The sequence below is a fragment of the Nothoprocta perdicaria genome, unplaced genomic scaffold (genome assembly GCF_003342845.1).
Source record: "Nothoprocta perdicaria isolate Ctin4 unplaced genomic scaffold, notPer1 scaffold_85, whole genome shotgun sequence".
In the NCBI taxonomy this organism is placed as follows: domain Eukaryota; kingdom Metazoa; phylum Chordata; class Aves; order Tinamiformes; family Tinamidae; genus Nothoprocta; species Nothoprocta perdicaria.
Genome location: NW_020456143.1, coordinates 2,116,798 through 2,138,897, shown reverse-complemented (window position 1 = coordinate 2,138,897; position 22,100 = coordinate 2,116,798). Strand labels below are relative to the sequence as shown.

General features: G+C 36.3%; 1 protein-coding gene across 1 annotated transcript in view; it reads left to right on the top strand.

The window, feature by feature from the left end:
* SEMA3A (semaphorin 3A) overlaps positions 1-22,100 on the top strand; it is a 130,269-nt gene that overhangs the window by 5,639 nt on the left and 102,530 nt on the right. The window contains exons 2-3 of the mRNA XM_026052207.1: positions 8,439-8,596; positions 11,418-11,480. Coding sequence (XP_025907992.1) covers positions 8,441-8,596; positions 11,418-11,480 — 219 coding nt within the window. The 5' untranslated portion in view covers positions 8,439-8,440. The remainder of the gene's footprint in view (positions 1-8,438; positions 8,597-11,417; positions 11,481-22,100) is intronic.

Here is a 22,100-nt window from a genome sequence, read left to right as displayed (position 1 = left end):
CCCCCTTGAAGGATTATATAAAGAAATGAGTTATTAGAAGCAGGAAAAATCATTAAAAATAAATGAATAAACATAAAACTTCTCTAGTTTGACCTGTGTAAAAGCATCAGGTACCTTAAAAGCACCTTATCCTTGAACTGATTACATCTGACTTTTGGTTATCATTCAGATCATAATAAAGCATTATCATACTCCTTGAGCTTACTGGTCACTGAACGTGAACTTCATGCAACCGTGATTGGATGAAGAGGAAAATCCRTTCATCTTTGCTGGCCTCTTAGCCATGGCTGTTAGACACTGCAAGTAAATTACTGAGTTTAAAGATTGATCAGCTGCTCTATTTTATCTACATTTGATATTTTAAGAGCAGATAGATGAGCCTGTAGAATCACAGTTCCTTTTCAGCTTTACTTTTGTTCTAGGAGAAAGAAAAAAAAGATTCTTAAATCTATGTCTTTTCTATCCTTTACAGAGTCAAGGTTCTTCTAGAGCTCATTTTTCCCAGTRTTATTATAAGGGCTTGAATTTCTCATCTGAAATGGTCTCAGAGTGAGGGCACAGTAGATCTGGTCTCCCCAGGAGATCTAAACATATGCACAGAAGGCATGAAGGTTTTTCTTTTTTTTTTTTTTTTCTTATCCACCTGCAAGTACTCTCCCATCTTTTTGTTATTTCCTGGGAATAGCTAGTGAGTAAAAATTGTACCCTTTTTATGTTTGGACCCAGCAAGAGGTTAGTCCAAGCAAGTGATGGAACATTATCATTTTCCCACCTTGTTCCCCCTTTAGCCATTTGAAATACATTCTAGTCAAATAAGAACAGCAATCCTGGAAGTGACATCTACTTAATTTCACTGTTAACCAGGACCAGTTCTGCTCATGGAAGCCTAACTTTCCAGCAATATCAAACAAATGGTGAGAATTAATCAACTGCTAATCATATCTGATAGCTGAGGTGCTTAATGAATGAGATTGACATATCTATTTAGTTGCAGATAGTATAATTTAGGATCTTGCAATGCCGTGTTTTACTTACCAAACTCATTTGGGATGCATTACCCATGGCAGAGAGCTGAGTTAATGCCGCTTTCCAGTATTTCAGCTGGTGTGTTAGGAGACCATTCTCATTAACTTAGTTTTTTTCCATGTTTTGGAGAAGCCTAAGAGTTACAGATGTTGTCCTTAGCATCTGGGCACTCACAATGCACTTTCATGATTTCTCCCGTACAGTCTTTATAACGGAGGACGAATGGCAGGTAGCAAAAGTGGTACCTTTTCCAATTTTGAGCTAGATAACATTTCCTCTTAGATAGAGAACTCAGTAAAACTGGATACTTGTCTTTTTTTTTTCCATTGTATATATAAATATATACAAGTTTATGTGGGTATATCTATATGCTGTATATATATACATAGACATACAGGTATTTATGGTTTTCTACAAATATGCTGTAAATAATATTTATTCTCTGTGCTTTTGTAAAAAAAAAGATGGATTTAAATACATTTACAATTCACAGTTAAATCTTTGTCATACAGATATAGCCCACAAAGTCAAGTTCATAATAAGAGATAATCCTGTAATTTCAYAAATATCAAAATCAACCTCTGTAAGCCCATGTTTAGCTCAAAGGTTAATATTTCTCATGTCTTGTAAGAAAGTAGCTGAGCAATAGGGATAATAAATAGGGATAATCTGGATTTGCTTTCAGGGCCAAAAAAGACAATAAAGGGAAAGCAGGTTGGCTTTACAAATCTAAATGTTTTATGTCTTTAAAATATCATGTGACTCCTTCAATTATTCAAATCAAGAACACTTTAAGGGCTGTCATATAGCTAAATAGCGCTGACATTAATGAGCTAAAATCTCCTCTCAGTTTTACAGTATAAAAAACATATGCATCAGTATYTTGAAGTCAAAGGAGTTAGTCCATACTTACGTCGGTGCAACTGAAACAAAACATTGGTGCAACATTCCTCCTTCCAAGGATCTGGTTTTAATCAAACTCTGCTTATGGCCCTCAGATTTTCTTTGCTGCAGTGGAAGGTAAGCAGGAGTGTTTCATTTAAACTGTTTGGCCTCCATCACTCGTACACCAAAAACTGCATATCTTGTCCTGGCTACTTCTAATTAACTACATTGTAATGGCAGTGTAGTTCCTTGAGCTACATTTCTGCACTACATGTTCTTTCAGAACCAAATTTTTACAGTAGAACCAAAATTTTTCCCCTTTCCAGTAGAGTTCAGGGAAACCTGATGATTGGCAACTGTTATGATAAGGTGAATGAGGAGGATGAAAGCTGGGATTGATTAAACAGCTGTGAGAGGTTCTGTTCCAATTGTATTTTGATTACTGATAAGATAACCCTCCCTTTTCTCCTTGTGATTTATCTCATTGAAATTACAATAACACAGAATTGCCATCAACAACAAATCCTGTGTAGCTTCAAGTTCATCTGGCTCATAACGTAGTAAAAAAACAAAGGTGCTGATTGCAAAAAGTTTTCTTGTTGCATTACTAAAAATGGGTAAACCACTTAGTGCACAATATGAGCTCATGCATTTCATAAAGCTGGCTTTTTTTTTTTATTTCAGATAAAAATGTTCACTTTCCCAAGCACTGCAATTCTGAAATTTTGCAATATCAGAAAATTTTGTGGTTTGTTTTAAAATTGTTTTCTGTTTCTATTTACTGCTAGTCATATTGTGAAATTAAATGATTATTGTTAAAAATCCTTTGGAAGTATTGACATAATTAGGGTGTTATTAAAAGCCTCATAGCCTGGATGTTTATGGTAAAAAATGTAACAAAACAAAGATGTCACCTTTTTTTATTATTATTGCTTTTTGCTTAGGGTGAAATATTAAACAATTGATTAAGTGATTGTCCATTACTTTAATTAATTATATTGAAGAAAATATCCTCTGACTAAACATGGCAGTTAATCTTGGCTAGAATTATACCATAGCCTGTTAGCAGGATTCTTTATTACTTTTCGTTACAAAGGACAATTAAATCTTTCTTCTCACTAAGGGCCAGATTGCAAGGTCCCAGTGACATTTGAGGTGGAGAGGGAAGAAAGTAATTCAAGTGTAAAATAGCAGAATCTTGCCCCTCTCCCTCCACCCCCAAATATATGTGTGTGTGTGTGTGTGTGTGTGTGTGTGTGTGTGTGTGTGTATGTGTGTGTATTCTTCAGGGTGCTGAGATGTTACCAGTCTTTGAATCATGTCAATCTCACCTGGTAGTAGACACCTGAAAATCACCTGAGTTACTATCAGCATTTATAAAAATAGTAAATATCCCACTTTGTGCATAATTTCTTGTCTACTTTGTCTGCTTCTCTAGTTGACTTGTAGTTCAGATGCGGGAATTAACTCACAAGTCTGATACATTTTCCCTTCTGCATCTCTGGTTTTGCCCAAACCGCTCATCTGGCTAACGTCTTGGAAGAAGTTCTTTTGACATGCTGCCAATCCCTGCATTTTTATGCCTTTTTCTGCATTGTTTGATAAGGGCGAAGCAGAGGAGTCCCACATAGACTCTTCACTGTCTGCATGCTGAACCGTAAAATGGGTAGGCTGCACAAAAGAAGTTAGAAGTTAGAATATCCTCCTTTCCCTGCACAGTAGTCTTAATGTCTTGGAATTCAACAAATAATCACACAAAGAGTAATGACTAACATATATCTAAGTTTATTTAGAAAGATGCATATGCTAATGTATAGAAGAAGCACAGTGTGCATCTGTGTAAGCAGCATATGCATGTGCAAACACGCGGCTACCTGATACTCTGTACCTGATACTCTGCAGCTGAAGTAAGCCTGGCGAGAGAAGAAGGAAATGTTCTAGCATGACATTGTGGGAGGCATTGCTCACAGTTCAGCAAAATCCCTGTTTGATGGCATAATACTCATTGACTCATCTTTTATCTACTGCTAGGAGATATACTGTAAGATCGTATCACTGCAGGCAAAGGAATGAAGGTCGGGAATTTTGTGCAACCATCAACCCACTCGTTGATTCATGAGCATGTTTTGACGAGCAGAACTGAATGTATAATCCAGTCACCCTGCGGAGTCACTAGGACTGGGCCAGACTTAAATCCTGATGAAGAAACCAGAGGTCTTTCCCTCTAATTTCTGTGGAAATTTCTGTGGAAATTGTTATGGGTCTTTGATCCTTATCAACACAAATATCTTGACTGACATGTTATTGTGAAAACTGATGGGAACAGAGGCCAAAACTCACAAATTTGCTCACTTGTAACACAAATGAAGTCCTGCTCACTTAAAAGATGATTTGCTCAGTATTGCAGTAGGTACAAAATAAGATGATTTTCTTTTGTTATGTTCCCCTTTTGACAAAACTACTGAAAGAACAGCGACATAATGCAAATATTACAGTGGAATACTGGCCATGGATAGCAAATTCAAGATTTATCTGACTGCATTCATCTTAGCTGTGATTTTCTGGCTTATTCTTTAATGAAAAACGTGTCATAAAAATAAACCAAACTTACATTCCTTATGCATGCATATTTCTATTGACTTCACTGTGGGAATTTGACCCTAAGTGTGTATACATATTATTAAACTGAAATTCCATTAGCAAATTAAATAATCATGCATTAGAAGGGGGACAAGAGTTAGGGGCTGGTTTTCTTCTGTAAATTTGCCAGCTCGCTCTGAAGCAAGTGAATATTYGGACTCGGGTCTGGATCAACAAAACCCTGGAATTAATAGAAGAAAGGTTATGCAGAATRCAGGGGAAGGCATACTCAAAGAAGTGCAAATACCAGAAATCTTGAAAACTGGCAGAAGAGTAAAATGGAGTAAACAAGTCAGAAGGACTACAGGTTATTTTCCTAAATGCATTTGAGGTAAAGCAGTTAGTGAGGAGAATTTGTCCCTCAGATCTTGAGAAACTGAAACTCTAGATGGCTTCAATGACTATTAAAGTGAAAATTCAGAATAACATAGCGTTTTTGAACATGTAGTGCATTTCAGACTGTTGCTTTTGGTCACCTGCAACACTCTCAATAAATGTGGGAAGCAAGCACCAATAACAAAAGCAATGAAGTCTTTATTACTTTCAGAGTATCACCACCCACTCTAAGCTTACCTCTTACAGCATTTTATAGACAATATTACAGTCGTAATGTGGAATGGTTAGCTTTACAGGGAAATGTTCGAAACAACAGGAATGCATGTGGCTGAAGGTACGTCAAAAGGAAGTAAGAAAACACCCTGGAGGAGCAAAGTTTCTGACTTTGCAATAGAAATATCTGGATGAAGCATAGAGGAAGCGAACGAGTGGTTTATTTTAGCACTGATCTGCCATGTACCTCAGCAGCATAACTGATCAACTCATCATGGAGCTGATAGATGCTGATGCTCTTCAGGGAATGAGCCCTGTCACTGCTGCTGCTGTCATCTTCTCAGCAGTAGCCTCTGGCTGGGTACCGAAAGAGTGCTGCATGGTAAACACATGGAAACTAATTAATTTGAGGAAGTAGAATACGTAATTTGTATTGATTGTGCAAATGCCATTGCTGTGCTCTTTAGCAGCCCTATGCAGAATGTCATAGAAAGAGCTATTCATTACCGGAGAAACAAATGAAAGTCAGAATGAAAAGCAGTGGAACTGCAGAGATTATTTAGGTTTTCACCTCTTAGTTGCAGTGAAACTCAATCCTAATTAAATCAGCAGCAAAAGAGAATCATCAGCACTTAAATGTCATTTCTGCCCGCCTGCCCTAAACCTATATTCTCAGACTGCGTCCTCGTTAGTAGAAAACTGATTTCACAAGAGAATTTAAAGTATAATGACAACAATATTCTGAAACTTTTTTTTTTTTTTTTTTTTTTGAAATGGACCTGAAAACCTGTACATCTCCTGCAGAAGTGAGTTGGGTAGCACAACAGGTAGTCAATTAAAACCCAGGAGTAATGTTCTAACCTTACAGAAGGCATCTGGGAGCTAACTCAAATGGTTTTCAATTTCAACTTCACAAAAAAGAAAAAGAGGATAAGAAAAAGAGGAAAAGAAGGAAAAGAAGGAAAAAGGRAAAAAAGTTACCTTTAACATCATTGCATATTCTAAAAAGTCACACACAAACAAAAACCCTACTATCCTGCACAACTACACCTGGTCCTTTTAAGTTACACTGTGAAGATATGTGAGTAGTGAAGATGATGATGTAATTTACTCTTGGCCATAATAAACGCTAGACTCCAATGTTATTATCTGTTTTTTTTCATGAATGTTAGAAAACAAAGGAAAACATCAAACACCATCTGTAGATGTGAATACTTAGAACTGTACAACAGAAAAAGCRTTCAATCTTATTTGAAGTCAGACAGCTCTGTGTCTGGTTGTCTTTCCATTTACACCAGTTCCACATTTTTGTAGCTCGCTGATTTCAGCAGCTTATTCTCTTTATTCCAGTCACAAAGGACAGAATCACGCTTGGAGAGTTCAGACTAAGACAGGAAAAAAAAAAAAAGAAAAAAAAAAGGAGGGTTTTTGACAGCTATATTATAAGAAAAATTAACAGATACAGATGACAGCAAAGCTTTTCTAGCCAGGAGAGATCTAAGATGAGTTAAGCAATCAATCATCTGCATCACTCACTATTCAGCAGAGAGACATTCAACATCTGAATCAGTCATTACAATGTAAAGAGAATTAGTAAAGTCTCTAACAAAATGCAAATAAGTGAACTGGAGGACAATACAGTCAAATTCTAAAACTTGGCAGGAATCCAGAAGAATTATTTTGACAAGACTGCTTGGAGTGATTTGATTTCTTCTTGTTACGTTAAAAGAGAGAGAGAGAGAGAGATAAGTGAACTGGAGGACAATACAGTCAAATTCTAAAACTTGGCAGGAATCCAGAAGAATTATTTTGACAAGACTGCTTGGAGTGATTTGATTTCTTCTTGTTACGTTAAAAGAGAGAGAGAGAGAGAGAGAGGGAGATAACTTAAGTCCTGAGTACAAGTAGCACAAGTTTTAAAAAGCATGCTGCAAGATAGATGTATATAGTCATATTTAATCAGAAGCAGCCTGGAATACGGAACTATAGAGCATTCACTGGCACTTTGTTCTACCTCTGGGTAAGGGAGCTCTTTTTGAGGTGATTGAGAGTTTGTCCAGTTAAGTGCAAAGAATACAAATCTGGGCTGAATGTTAGACATCTTCTAAGTGTTATCTTATCTTCCTTGAATGTGTTGCCTATCCTTTGTGCCATATCAGCCAGGAATCTTCTTCAAAATTCACCTGGTATATTTGAATGTAAAATATAGGCTTAGCACCTTTGTGACTACTAACTCAGCGCTAATTAAATTCTCTGCAAGTGTAAGTGTTGCTGTTATGTAGATCCAAAGGATCCTGTCTGACATCTTCCATATTCCAGTTCAAGGAAAAGAAGGAGAAAGGGCACTAGAAAGGAAAATAAAGCCGAAAAAAAGTTATGTTTATTAAAAAAAAAATAAAAAAGCTGCACCTTCATTTTTATCAGCACAGTGTCTTAGTTGAAGCAGTGGTTGAAAATGGAAAAACTTAATCTTATTTGGTACCAAAAAGGGACAGTCAAAACCAGAAGCAGCATCATTAGGCAAATTCTGAAAATTTTGAAGCTTTTTTGAGAGCAAAAAACCACCCCCTTGGCTTGCCCACCTGGCCTAGTACCATACTCATGAGCTGTCAAAAGGTCATGGCCATGCCRTTTAGTAGTCTTCTCCTTGGATGCTGATATGGTCATTCCTTTCCTCATCTTCCTCATGTATTCTGCCTGGGGCATGAGGAGAGCGGTGGCATCAGTGGAGATACTCGTGCACCTGAAGCCCTGCGCTTGCCCTGATGCCTCATAGGGTTGACACTGGCATCCAGGCCAGCTGTTACAGAGGATATCCTCCCTGTGGGTAATACACGTGACGATGAGTTGTACGTATTTTTTAATCTCACCAGCTGTTTTTTATTTTTTCCTCCTTTCTCATAATTTATACATCTGTATGAAATAGNTTTTTTTTTTTTTTTTTTTTTTTTTTTCTGCTGGAAATAGGAAGTTTTGTGCTTAGATGTGGTTTTTGTCGGCTGGTCATTCTCAGGTTGATGCCTGAAAATCTCATTGACTGAACAAAACTGAACTTTGTCCAATACTTGATGAGTTACATGRATAGAATTTGCCATCTAAAACCTTCACACAAGATTCTTATTGATTTTGACTGTCTGTTGTATAGAGCTGAATCTCACTAGCAGTTTGGATTTGGATACTTAAAATGATAACATTCACCGGTCCACGTACAAAAAGCTCTCACTGGTTTTCATTCCATAAATGTTCCCCTGCTAAAATGAAATCTATACAAAGTCAGGATATTAGTCTGTATATTACTTAGCCATATTAACATAGGAAGTATTACTTTTGTCTTACAGAAATGTTGGAATCCAACAATATCATCAATTTTAATGGTCTAGCTAATAGCTCCAGTTACCACACTTTCCTCTTGGATGAAGAGCGAAGTCGACTCTATGTCGGAGCAAAGGATCACATATTTTCTTTCAACCTGGTTAACATCAGAGAATATCAAAAGGTACCTTGAATCATGTTTTAAATGCTTAAAAAAGGGTTTAATATGCTTTTAATGTTGAACAACTGTTGTTACCCAGAGTATGTCGCACACCATTTGTAGTAAGTGTTCTCATATCAGGAATACTATGTGGCAAAATAAATAAAACAAAACAGAACAAAAACACTATAAAATGAAATTTATAATGAGGTTATAATCTGTAATTAAATAATCTACAATGCTGTTTTCAGATTGCAGGAAAGAGAAATAATTCAGTACCTGTAGTAATGATAAGTGAATAATACAGCTGTTTCGCAAATGAGGCATGCTGTCATGTTGTAGCTAAATAAAACAAAGGTGACAACTATGGCAGCTTGTACAAAAAGGCCTTTTTACTTTGTATTTATTGCAGGTAAAAAAAAAGCAAAAAAAAGAACTCTGAGAGTCTGAGTGTTGATATCTGTTCTTTAACACAGCACTTAAAGGCACTGCATTTCTGCTGCTGCTGAGCCATAACAGATTAGAAATTGATTAAAGAGCAACAGATGCATAAAAACTTTCTGTTCTTGATGAGGAGTGTAATTTTCTAGTAAAAGCTGAAGACAAATTAAAAGYTGACAAACAGCTCAGTGATGTTCCAGAGTATGCTTTTGTTTGAGACTAAATAAATCATTTTAGCTTTTCATTTATTTTAATGAGACAAAATGCTAAGAAGGTAAACAGTGAAATAGAGGTTTGATTTGTTATATTTAATATTTTGATGGTCCCTTTTAAAATCTAGAGACTACCTCTTTATGGGAGATATATTGCTGCAATACTCTGGGATTTTTTTTTCTTGGTGTTCCTGACCTTTTGCCCGTTTGACTATTAGCTTCCTAAGATGATAGCAATAAATACCTTGTGTTTTCTGTTCATGGGGAAGACAGGCTATTCATTTGTATTCCCTAAGGAAAAAGGATAAAAGGAAAACTGGGTATTTTCTTTTCTATTCTCTTTAGAGGGGCTATAAAGGAAACTAGCTATTTATTTGAATTCTCCAAGGGATTCATAGTTTAATGTGAAAAACATCTGGAATAATTAAAAGAAAAAAGGTGTTTCCATTGTAGAAACCAGTTCTGCAGAATATGAGGGACTGTATCCTGCRGATTTCAGGATTCAGATACCATTGAACCATTCTCTGGAATACACAGATACTAATATAATAAACAAAGAATTGCTATTGGTAGCATGGAACTGAATATGCAAAAAATTACTTAAAGAATAAGAATAAAAAAAGTAGTTAAAAAGTAGCTTTATGTCAACTTAATAAAGAAAGGAGTGTCACTGAAGGAAGTTAGATCAAAATCATAATGTTGGCTGTGCTGTATTTAAGCTGGAACTTCACCTTTGTTCTTTGTTCATAATAAAAAGAAAATTATTATTAAAATATAATTTTAACAACATTATTAAAAGAACATTATCAGCTGTTCGTATTAAAAAGAACTAAGGTTTCTATGTGATTACTGAAAAGAGCAACACTCAAAAAGCTAAATTTGCCATTAAAAATGGTGGAATATTGCTCTTTAGCTCTAGACTTTTGAATGAAATTAGAGAAAAATGTTGCATGATGACAATAAAGAAAGTGAACATTTAGCCATTCATTTTACAGATGAAAATACTGTTTTGAACAATATAGAAATCTTTGCCCAAAACTTGAACTGAACTTGAACTGGTTCTTGTGGGAGATCAGAGAAGTTTGGTTAATGTTTTTCAACCTAGTAAATTTTAATTTTCACATGTCTCTGCACATTTTAAACCAAGAATAGAAACAGGAAGTAGCAGGACTCCTTGGAGGGAGAAAGTGCTCATGAAATTTTCAGCCCTATTTTATAGACTTAAGAGATTCGATTTTTGTTTGAATTTCCTAACATTGTAAGATAATTCTGAATTTAAAATCCTATTACAAATTTTACTCTAAAAAGCAACTGTAACCTCTCCTCCATTCTCTTCAACCATTTTTTTTCCTTGTTTAATACTGTCCCATTTACTTTCTTTAAGAAACTGTATTGAACACCAAGGTTATAATCCAGACTTATGGCCATTCATATTGCATTATCTGAGGCTCCCAAATGAATAGCCTGGCATTTTATGTGAAGATCATGTTTTATTCTATATGTAATTCCTAAAAGCTTTTCAAAAAACATGAATAATTGACTGTGAGAGTCTCTGGGTTTTCTCTGTATGAAGCGAGATACATTTTCTACCAAGCAAACACCATAATAAACTCAGGTTTAAGATTACTTGTGTTAAGTTACTCAATAGGAATAGCAACAACATTCCTACTTTGACAGCATGATACTTTTCAAAAACCTCAGTTTCTGCTTTTAGTATATAATGAAAACTCATAAAAGAGTGAACTCGTAGATGCATTGAAGAGGCCAATTTACGATGTCATAAGCCTAATGTGAGATTGCATTTCACAGGGATTGGTTTTATTCTTAGCAAGAATCTGTAATTTTTTGTATTTATCATCCATTTTGCTATATCAGATTTAAAACAACAGAAGAACACCTCTCTGTCCACATAATGGAGAATCAACCCTCTTATCATTAGTATTCAGTATTCATTTCTGAGATTGATAGTACAGACTGTTTTTGAAGATTGTTTTTCCAATGATTCCTATCATCCCTATTGTTTTTTTCTGTCATGCCATTTTGTTGTTGTCTAACTTTATGGAAGAAAACAAAATAAGGAAAAGAAGGAGAAAAAGAGAAACTGGCTAATGACRTTCCATAGCATTTGGTCTGCAATTTGTGATTATTGAAGGATGAAATAACGTAACATGATTTTTGTCCTGTGTCTTTAGATTGTTTGGCCTGTCTCTCATTCCCGAAGGGATGAGTGCAAGTGGGCTGGAAAAGATATTCTGGTAAGTACAAATCTTTATATAATTCCTTATTTTTTTCACTATAAAACATTTTAAATATTTTATTATGCGTCATTGTGTTAATTCTTAAAATACTTTTCCTATTCTGTAAGGCACTTATCTGATCATAATATCTGACCTCGTATCTGACCTCACTCTTTTCTTTTTATTCTTTATAATGAATCTTTACATTTATTACCAGGAGTTTAAATCCACAATGGAGATTATGTAAATGAAATAAAAATTATTTGTCCCCCCACCAAGACAAAGGAAAATCAATTTCTCCTTACAAAAAAAGAGAAAGGAAGAGAGACATCAGAATAGGAAGTAAAACTCTTGCCTATTTCCTCTTGATTTCAGGGAACTTATAATTTTGACATATTTTTGCACCCAAGTCACAATCCTTTTGTGAGTTATTTTTCCCTGTGACATCTCCCTATGGTCAGTAGGTTTTCTAGGCTTTTTTTTTTTTTTTTTTTTTCCCCCAAATGGAGTTCATAGAAAGCTTGATTTCAATGTGTTTTTAATTTTCTATATCAGTTTTAACGCCCCAGGAAAGTCACGGTGATGCTATGCATAATTTTCTGTTCATTTTCGCTCCTTCAAATGTACCTCTCAGTCACTGCATGCATTTAAAAAGCAGGAAATAAATAGACAGTAGACCCCAAATATTAGTCATTCCATTCTGCTGATGACTCTCTTCTGTGTGAGAACAGCCTGGGGAATGGGCAAGAGCTGAAGGGAAAGGAGGGAGAAAATATGCACATGCAGTAAGCTCTGTAGAGGAGCCAAATGGGAAATTCTTGCGCTTGCCAAGGTATAACTGAAAGTGGAACTTGGCCCCAAGTGTATATGCTATTGGCCTGATTTTCAGAGAAGATTCTGTAAAATATTCATAATGCTAACCATTTGCCTCTTGAGAGCTCCACGTGAATAATTTCCTAGGTCATAATAAAAATAGGTTCATTGGTCTTTACCTAGGCCATAGAGGACAGTTGTCTTCATAAAAAGCCAGCTGGGAACAGTAGAGGTAGATTAGGTGAAAATTAAGAGATATGGGCTGAGCTATATATGTGAAGGGCTGGATAAAATAGTTGGCTATAACAAGCACTATCTCATTAAATTGCAGTAATATGTTTAAATTAATCCTACTTSATGTTCACAAATAATTTTCAAGAGTACATGACAAGATGAGGATTAGAATATCTAATTTTCAAGGTTAAAAAAAAAAAAAAGTAAGGCCAATGTTATATGTATGAACAAATTAACTAACCTTGCAGCCCAGCCTTACACTTTTTGTGATATTGCAGCCTGAGCTGAAATCTAGAAAATCAGAAATGCAGCGTCAAAAGCATCCTCTTTTAATATTTTAATCCTTGTTTTTTTAAAAATACAGAAGTGAAGAGTATTTTTCATACACTGCAGTAGATTAATTCCAATATATTCACAATAAATAGAAATATTATATTTTTTGTGAGAGATCTGGGAAGCTCAGTTCTCCGTCCTCTGACTGTTATTTGAGAGGACTATTTGTGCTGTAATAAGATTGCACCTGCAATCTTATGTTCCTTCTGATGTCAGGGCATCCACACTTGGTGATGAGGAGGGAAGAATGAATTCAATGCTGTGCCSCAGTGCTGGGTATGTCCCCTGTGCATTAGCTGCCTGCTAGGACTGTAGGGCATAAGAACAAGAACAGGAGTAGCATCAGGACACAGCACAGCTCAAGATGTGAATAGCAATAGTACAGCCACATAGTTCTAATACCAGTTATTTTGTTTTGGAAAATAGTTTTGGAATATATGATTAGTTTTTTTTTTTTTTTTTTTTTTTTTTTTTTGCCTTTTTTTTTCTTTCTTAATTGTCAAGACTTCTCCACAAGTGCAGATGAAATATAAAGAAAATATAAGTCATATGTAATGTGGGTCCAGTTTTGATAGGCAAGCCAAAAAGATACATCTCTTTGTGTAAAGGTTATAATCTTTAAAATAGCTATAACTACCTGTTCTTGCCATTAAATAATATATTAAAAATCAAAGTATTTAATACAACTGCTTTAACTGCAATTACAGATAAAGATTACAGGTCATTTAAGAAACTTAGTATTCTTCCCTCATTTATTAAAGCTATTGACAGTACCTTGGGAGTGGGAAATATAAAGGCCATAAAAATAATTCAACAGCCTCTCATTAGAGAGACCAAGGGAAATAGAGGACAAATAAAGTGGCTTATAAAACACACTTGATTTAATAGTGCTTTCAACATGTCCCACTGCTACGTTATTAGATATTCTTCATTTGTGATAGTTCAAAACTTCTACTAAATGACAGTCTGTACCTTTATACTGGGGTCTTTTTAAACTCCTTTAATTATTGGTCTCCAGGGAAAAGCAGTGCTGAAAATGCAGGTCCCCCTAATAGGGCAGGTGCGCAGCAGCAGCTGCAGCGCGCACGACCCGGCCTCTGCCCCCCGCTAACCGCAGACACGGCCGGAGAGATTTCCCCTCCTAATTATAAGAGGGAATTTACTGTAGTCTTTAGTCTTTAGTCTTTACTCCTTCGGAGGGATTCCTTAGACTGATGCCGTCAGTCAGGGCAGTTCAGGAAGAACCGGTCCTTGGAGCTCCCCACAGTCTGTCTGGAAATATCCTAGCTTTAATGACTGTTTTTTTGGTTCTTTTTTTTTTTTTTTTTTTTCCCCGGTCCTTTTTTATATGTTAATTAATTAAGCTTTGCACTCTGCATAGGAAAATAAACCTTTTAGTTTTTCAACCTGTTAAAGTATGCTTGGCATCTCATTTTGTTGAGATCTCATAAATGTTGAATAACTTTCCCTCTCCATACGGTACTGACAGTTCACAAAAGTGACCTGCTACACTTTCTCCTGAAATAGAGATTTTTTTTCCCAATAAAATCATATTTACTGCCTCATACAAGTATTTAATATTACAGTTTGTTTCCATGCYCTCTGTATACATGGCAAGTACCAAAGTAATCTTACTAATGAAAAATAAATAACAGACTAGGTATTTACTTATGCAGATAAACTAATGCTGTTTACTTATGCAGTTGAAGATTTCGTGTTAGTCTGGTCCTCGGGTGTAAATAGGCTCTTTTTTGATCAGTTCGGCTGCTATRTGTTCTGTGAATGTTCCCTGTGACTGCTGGTAAGATGTTGATAATGACAGAAGATGACAATCCATGTACACATACACAGTATTTCTGAATTTCTATTCTGAACCTTACATATAGACATACTCATAGTTATTTCCCTCACTAGCGAGCATCAATATTTTAATTTTTAAGAATTTGCAGGCATCTGGCACCAAGCAGGGACACATGGCAGCTGTATTGCACTCTGTGTTACACATGCTAAATAACAGGCAACTGTGAAAAAATGCAGCTACCGTTCCATTCTAACATGCCAAGGATATCATAAACCAGCCAACTGAAGCTTGAATAATGTACAAAAGGTTAMCAGAAACACTAGCTAGTTCTGCAGGTAGGGACAAGGAAATGCGTTCATTGACTGGAAAGTTCATCTAGTCCTTCATCTATTGGTTTTCCCAGGTTTTAAAAGTTCTGGCAGCATTGAAATGTATGATGAGTTGGCTGCTGCATCTARGCATACCTCAGCCCCAGGTTTGGCTGAGGCACTGTAACAGTATTTCATTGACACACAGTTAATGAAGGAAATCCCTGTTAAAGGAGATGATGGAGTGTCCATTATTTCATGGCTTAAAGATTGTGTTTCTGAATGGTATCTTAAAATGCTATTTTCAGGAGTGATCTGAATATCTAAGTTATTCAGACTTCTTCAAAAATCCTAGCTCAAAATGAATTGTTGAAACAGGCTTTTTTGGCCTTGACATCTGTAAATTTTAAAATCCCACTGCTTATTTTTAACAAAGTCACAAAGGAAAGGCTGAAGACAGATAGACTGATACAAGCTTTGGATACTGTATGAAACCAGTTTCTCTAGTGGGAATTAAAAGTTGAAATACTCCTGGGTACAATAAGGAGTAGACAAGCTTTTCCATACGTTCTCTCACATGAACCTGCAGATCCATAAACATAGCTTCATGTCATTTCATTTAATAGCTAAAGCATTGATAGCAGTGAGGAATTTAATTGGGAACCTTTTCCCAATTAAAAAGAAGCAACAGATTCTTTATGCTGCACGATACAGGTATATTCCATATATTCTTCTTTATATTCAAGTGTGGCCACACTTATGGTTCAGGTAGAGTCATAGCTCTGTAATTCAGCTCACAGTCCCGTTTCTTAAAGATAATAGTTAATTTAAAYTGAAACATTCATATATCATTCCAGTTTTGACTTCTCGTAGAGCTTTTCAACTCCTGCCTAAATCAGAGGAGCATTATCAACTCCAAGGGTTTCTGTCTTCAATTTGGAATGATTACAACTATTATTAATTATTTCTATGATTGCAAAAAAGAGAAAAAGCAATGCATAACTCACCAAAAGTTCCTCAGCCATATCTGGTGATACTTTGGATAAATGAAGTTGTWAATGAGTGCTATCCCCTTTAACTCATTTTACTACTGCTGTTGCCTTAGGGAAAACAGAGGCACAAAGTGAAAGTAATTCCCTTCATGTGTTATTGTAAATAAAGATCTGAAGAGAGAATCTGAAAATTAAATATATAATGCCAGCTGGTTATAGAAAACCTGCTCTTAATTTAATCTCATCAGGTATAGTTCAAATTATCTGTGACTGCTTGTATGTGTGAAATAGGGGTTCATCCCTCTCGTTCATACATCTCCCCTTGGAAGACATCTACGGCCAGATTCCCAGCTTTGATCTCATGAACCCTCACCACTATAACCATCTCTTTCTTGTCTCCCTTTTTTCTGTCAAAGCACTGAAATCCTTTGAGATTTTGCCTAATCCTTGCCATCAACCCTGACAAAAGTAATAGATGAATGTCTTCTGGAAATAGGAAGGGGTAAAGTGGGCATGAAGTGCAAAGCAATGGTCCTCAAGTGAGCACAGGGACAGAATTTGTGCTCAGTGCTATCCTATAGCAAGGAGAAATGGGCCTTCTTATCTATTTGTAGATAAATAGTGCCACAGATTTTTCTTTACAAATATGTCACCTGTCCCAGTTAACAATCCTAGAAGAAATTATTACCTTGGGGTCTGCTCCTTCCTTCCTCTTTTCTGTGATTTTTAAGGTGAATATCCTTTACTGCCAAGGCATTGCTTATCATTTGAGAGCAAAGACAGGATGGGTCAGTTTGTGAGCAGGATGCTTCTTTAGTATCRTAACTGTGTAAAACTGCTGTATATAGACTCCACACAAAGTAGAAAGATAGGTCAGGTTTGGGGGGAGGTATCCAAAACTCTCAACTCCGTTATTTGGAAGAGATGAGCTCAGCATGGTAAAAAAGGAATATAACACACTCAAGCACTTCCCAGTCCCGTGGAGCTACRTAATGGCATTTTTCCCCCCAGGAAATTCTGGCTAAACCAGCTCCAGTTCACAGCCCACTGAGTAATGTAAAGCATCATTTATATCGCATCATTAGTTAGTATAGAAGTGTGTACTTCAGCTTGTGTTCGTTTAGGTGCTTGCCTATATTGCCTTATGTGAACTGACTAAGGCAAATTGTTTACTGTAATATAATAACTTATGCACTTATAAAGAGGAGGGATTGAGTTAGCAACTGTAGTTTGAATTTTCAAAAGTTCATGTTTTACCAATGTATGCATCATGGGAATCTCTTAAGTCTTCAAATATGGCAAACAAATTCATATAGATCAAGGAGAAAGCTAAATTTCCAATTTCTGACTTATTTTTCTATTTATAGTTGTGACTATAGAAATTTGCCTCCAAGAGAAATCTAATATTCATCAGATTTAATGCAGTCTTGAAGAAATGACTTTTCTGTTTCTGAAATATAAAGGCACACAAAGACTATGAAGGGGAAGTACAGGRAAAATAAAAGAATATTTCCTCCCCAATTTATGTTTTCAACATTTTTATCAATAGATGTTCCTCATGAACCTAGTTTGGCCTTGACAAAGTCTGAGAATTATTTTTATTTACAGCTGTGTTACCAACCACTATTCTAAAATGACTTTGGGTAATTCCTTGTTATGATTTATTACATTGCAGGATCGACAGGGTAAATCTATCTGTATATTTCTTTCCAGAGAAACACATTAACTGGATAACTAGTAAAAATGATGGATATACATAGTCCCTGTTTTCTTTCAAGGCTTTAGCCTGAAGCTCAAGTAGTCAGAAGAAAAGGTTTTCCCTCAGCGCCATTCATGTCTGTCTTCTTTCTTCTTTTTTTTTTTTTTTCCTGATTTTGCCTTGTATTCAACTCTTTTTGCTCTGYCTTAATGAAAAGAAGGCTAGCTAAAAATGTAAGGACGGGTCTACTGTCAAAGATCATATATCAGAATTCCTGTATACTTGAGATGTGCTCATTATTTCCCTATAGAATTTGTTCCTGGCTAATTATCTATCCTTAATCTTATTACGAACATGCTGTACTGTACCGACACCAACCAATAAGTAAGTTCACTGATTTCCTCCCTGCTGCACRTAAACGTAATATTATCTGTTTTCTTTTGTAATGAATAATAATAAAAAAAAAAGATAATTAAAGAGAATGTTCTTAAAGCATTCCAAGCATACCAAGAAAGGTATATGTAATTATTTCCTATGTCAAAACTAATGCTTTGTTCAATTTCCATATCTTCCTATTTTTTAAAAAAATCTTTTCAGTATAAAGAAAAAATTTTCTAATTTTCTAAAGATGCCAACACACGAAAATTAAGAACAGCAAATGATTTCCCACATTGTGCAACTTCRTTGTCTTCTTAGTGTCTTTATTTGTATGCTCACTTATTACTGTAAGGGGCTGCTGTAAGGTCCCTTCTAGATGCAACGTTCTTTTGCTTCCTTTCGGTGCTTCATGCATTTACATCTGCTTTCAGCACCGAAGTGTTCGGTGTGTTTCTTTTGGGTGGCTGGGAGTAGAAGTCGTTACAGGAGGTGCCCAATGCTGAATTCAGGTGAGCTGAGTGATACGGAGCCTCAAGTGCTTTATGCGCATACAACAGGCTTGACAGCCTGCTTGTCTCCTACACCCCACCCCATTAACAGGTGTCGGGCCGTTTGGAAAGGTGGGGTGCAATCTGATTACTCCCTGGGACAGGTGATTAGTGCCCACACCCAGATAGAGGAGATAGATGATGACAGAGACTCTTTAGATCTAGACTGTGGTCGCAACTTAAATTGCTGCTGGGTTTGGTGAGACTGCTTGAACTGAAACTAGGCAGTATTGTTATTTCTCTGTTAATAAAGCCAGGCCCCAAGTGTGGGGCAGTTTCATCATGCAGACCAAAACCAATTGTGTTTTAGGAGTCATGATCAGAAAAGTTATGGCTTCAGCTTGTTATCAAGGCTTCATGATTTTTGAGTTGTTATTGGAATGCTTTTCTGTCCCTTCAGTTAATTCTGTACCATAGGTAGTATATGCTACTGAAAAGTATAAGAATTTAAAAGAAAAGCAGCTTTCTGACACCCATGGAAAGATTCAATGTATAATAACTGTGTTGCAGCTGCAAAATCCTGAAAACCCACTTGTTTGTTGGACTGCATCCACAGAGAGCTTTGGTTTGTCTTGTTAACCATACATTAACCAGATGTACAAAAATATGAGAGGATCATTAAAGCAGGTATTCAGTGCTTCAGCCTTTTCTTGGCATCCCTCTAGCTGTTCACAGGTCCAAAACAATTATTAACTGCATCCGCTGAATGAGGATTTACAGACTAGAAACATGTCTCATATGGARAATGCCAAATATGGAGAAACTTCTTAAGATCCTATACAATCACTAGGTCAAATGGTGAGAGCTAATAGCAAAGTCTCCAGATTTGAAGGCCAGTTTAACTGATATGGTCAGTTATTAGAGTCAAAGGAGACATCTCTAAAGCATGGCTTCCGGTAACTTCTTCAAATGCCTTCTAGCTTAAGACTGCTTTTAGTAAAGGCCCTGTGGAGGGGTCCCATATCTCTATGTTTCAGCTTAAGGGCAAACTCTGGGCCAAAGGACCAAATACCAGCATGGGCCACCAGATGCATAGATATGAAGATAAGCATGAAGAGCTTTCAGTGTTTCACCCTCACTATCACAAAGAAAGGACCAAAGGAGCTTTCCATCTGCTGCACAAGTGTGCTGACAGTAAAACTATTTACTGATGTGACATGCAGCTTTGTGGCTTGAAAGAATTAGCTTATATCTGTTTTCTTTCAGTGGCTTTTTTATTATAGGCTTTGTTAGTTGGCTTCTTTTTTTCTTTGTTTCATGTTTTAAAGGTTTAAATTCACACAGTCATCCTGCAACTTGAGTAAATTATACTTTTTAAATATCTCATGAACTCCTGTCATACCAAAAAAATCAGACAGATAACAGGCATAACGTCATTGGGAAGATAACTGGAACTAAGTAAGCTGTACTAAGCAACCAAAAATGTCTTATAAACCTCTACAACCTCATCAGCAGCTCCAGTCTGAAACTTCTCAGGGCACATCTCAACAGCAGATGAAGATCTAAGTATGGAATTAATCAAAGGTTCTTCTATAATATCTGCAGTGGCCACCATGACTAAGAATAATGTCATTCTTGACATCTCAAGATAGGTCAAGTCATTCAGATCCAATACAAGAGCCACTGGATTTCTGAATAGCATTTTCAAAGCCCTGAATTAGGGAGGGCCTTCAAAAGTTTCATTTCAGTCCACAAAATAGCATAGATTTACAAGACAGACTAGATATTTTGTTCACTTAGACATACTTTAAATTCTTTTTTTTTTTTTTTCCTTGGTGATGGAATACCGAAATACTGATGTGGGTGTAATCCCTGAGAGTTAAGTTAATAGAAATCTATTTCTGTAATACAGAGACTGCTTCAGCTGCTTTGCTAACTTCACTCAGCACTTGAGGCTCATTCGTTTAAAGACTGTAGGAACATAATACCTCGATGCTGCTGATTGTATTGTACAATAATGATAAAACAGGGAAGAGAGTGAAGCTATTGATCCAAACCAAGGAGCTTAGAGAGAAGTACACAGTGGTAAATCCTAGGCTGCAGATCTTTTTGTGCCAGCTGTCTGCAATGCTGGCCTCTCCCACTCTAAAATTCCCTGTACAAGTTGAGCTGGAAGGTTATCTCATCATGTACAAGTGCCAGGCGTGATTTCCTCACCCCATTAAAGCCTATGCAAAGCTTCTGGTACTTGAAAACTTTCTTGTTAATGCCTGTGCAGCATTTTGCATAATAACTTAAGTGCAGCAGTGTTAGAAACCAGTGTACTCCAATAAAATAAAATAAAATAACATGAAAGATAGTTGAAAAAAGAAGAAAGACCATGTATTTTAACAGTCCTGGAACCATTTGCTTTGTTCCCTGCTTATTCCGTGTCTGCTTTAGCAGACTCTGCTCTTTGACCAAGATTTTTAAGTGCTACCATAACACAAAGAAAGAAACATTAATGATTTTTAAGTAATCTCACTGCATTTGGAGAGAATGAGAAGAAGAAAATTCCAAAAAAATTGCGCACATGTGGCAAGAGCTGCTAAAGCATACGCAGTGTAGAGTTCACCCGACCAAGGACTTCCTTGCACGTGCTTACTGACAAGCGAAAATGTTTGCAGGATCTATCTGAAAATCTGTCATTTGTGTACACGGCAATCAGACATATATTTATTGCAGTAACACTCCAGAAATATTTTCCTTGAAACAATGCTGCTGCATGCTGAAAAAAGATATGTAGTCTATGCAGACTGAGCGGATTGCCACCGGCAATGACCTCCTAGCAAAAGAAAGAAGTGAAAAAGCTCCTTGATAAGTGGGGACATCTTTCAGCACTGTGATAAATTTGAATGACAGCAGTAATATCAGGGATTACTTATTCTCCATGGATATCCCTGACCTCGCCACTCGAGAATTCAACTAATTGGGCAGAAGCATAAGAAGAAAGTAAACATATTAATTAAGCTCATGCATGGGATTTCATGTTGAAACTGTCCATCCACTTTGATTTGAAAGACAAAACACATATTTTGTTTATCCAGCTGTCAGACGATAGCTTTAAATCCCCTTGCCCATCCAGTTTAGACGAAACCTTCTGATATTTTAATCACTTGGCTAAGTGGGAGGGTTGGAATAAAGGAAGAATGTATTTCAGGGTCAGATCCTTATCGTGAGTAAATCTGCAGAAGCCTATTGAAGCTAATGATACTGTAGTGGATTACTTATCCTTCTCCTTACTGCTCTGCATAATCTGGCCTTCCTCATTTGCTCCAATATCTGAGAAACAGTTATGGCATCCAAGCTGTTTCAAGAAAAGAAAAAGAACTTATTCTGAATCAGGTGAAAATCTGGGTATTGGTGTCACAGAGACTTACCCGTTAGCTTCCACTGTATAAAGGTGTACTTGAAAATGCTTTGCTGTGTCTGTAATCCGGATCGAAGAATGTGAGCTCCAGGGTTCTGTAGGAGAGATAATTATAGGAAATTCATAAAAAAACACCTAAATTCTGTTTTAATTTTCATACGCAGAGCAGATGTTTTGACAGAT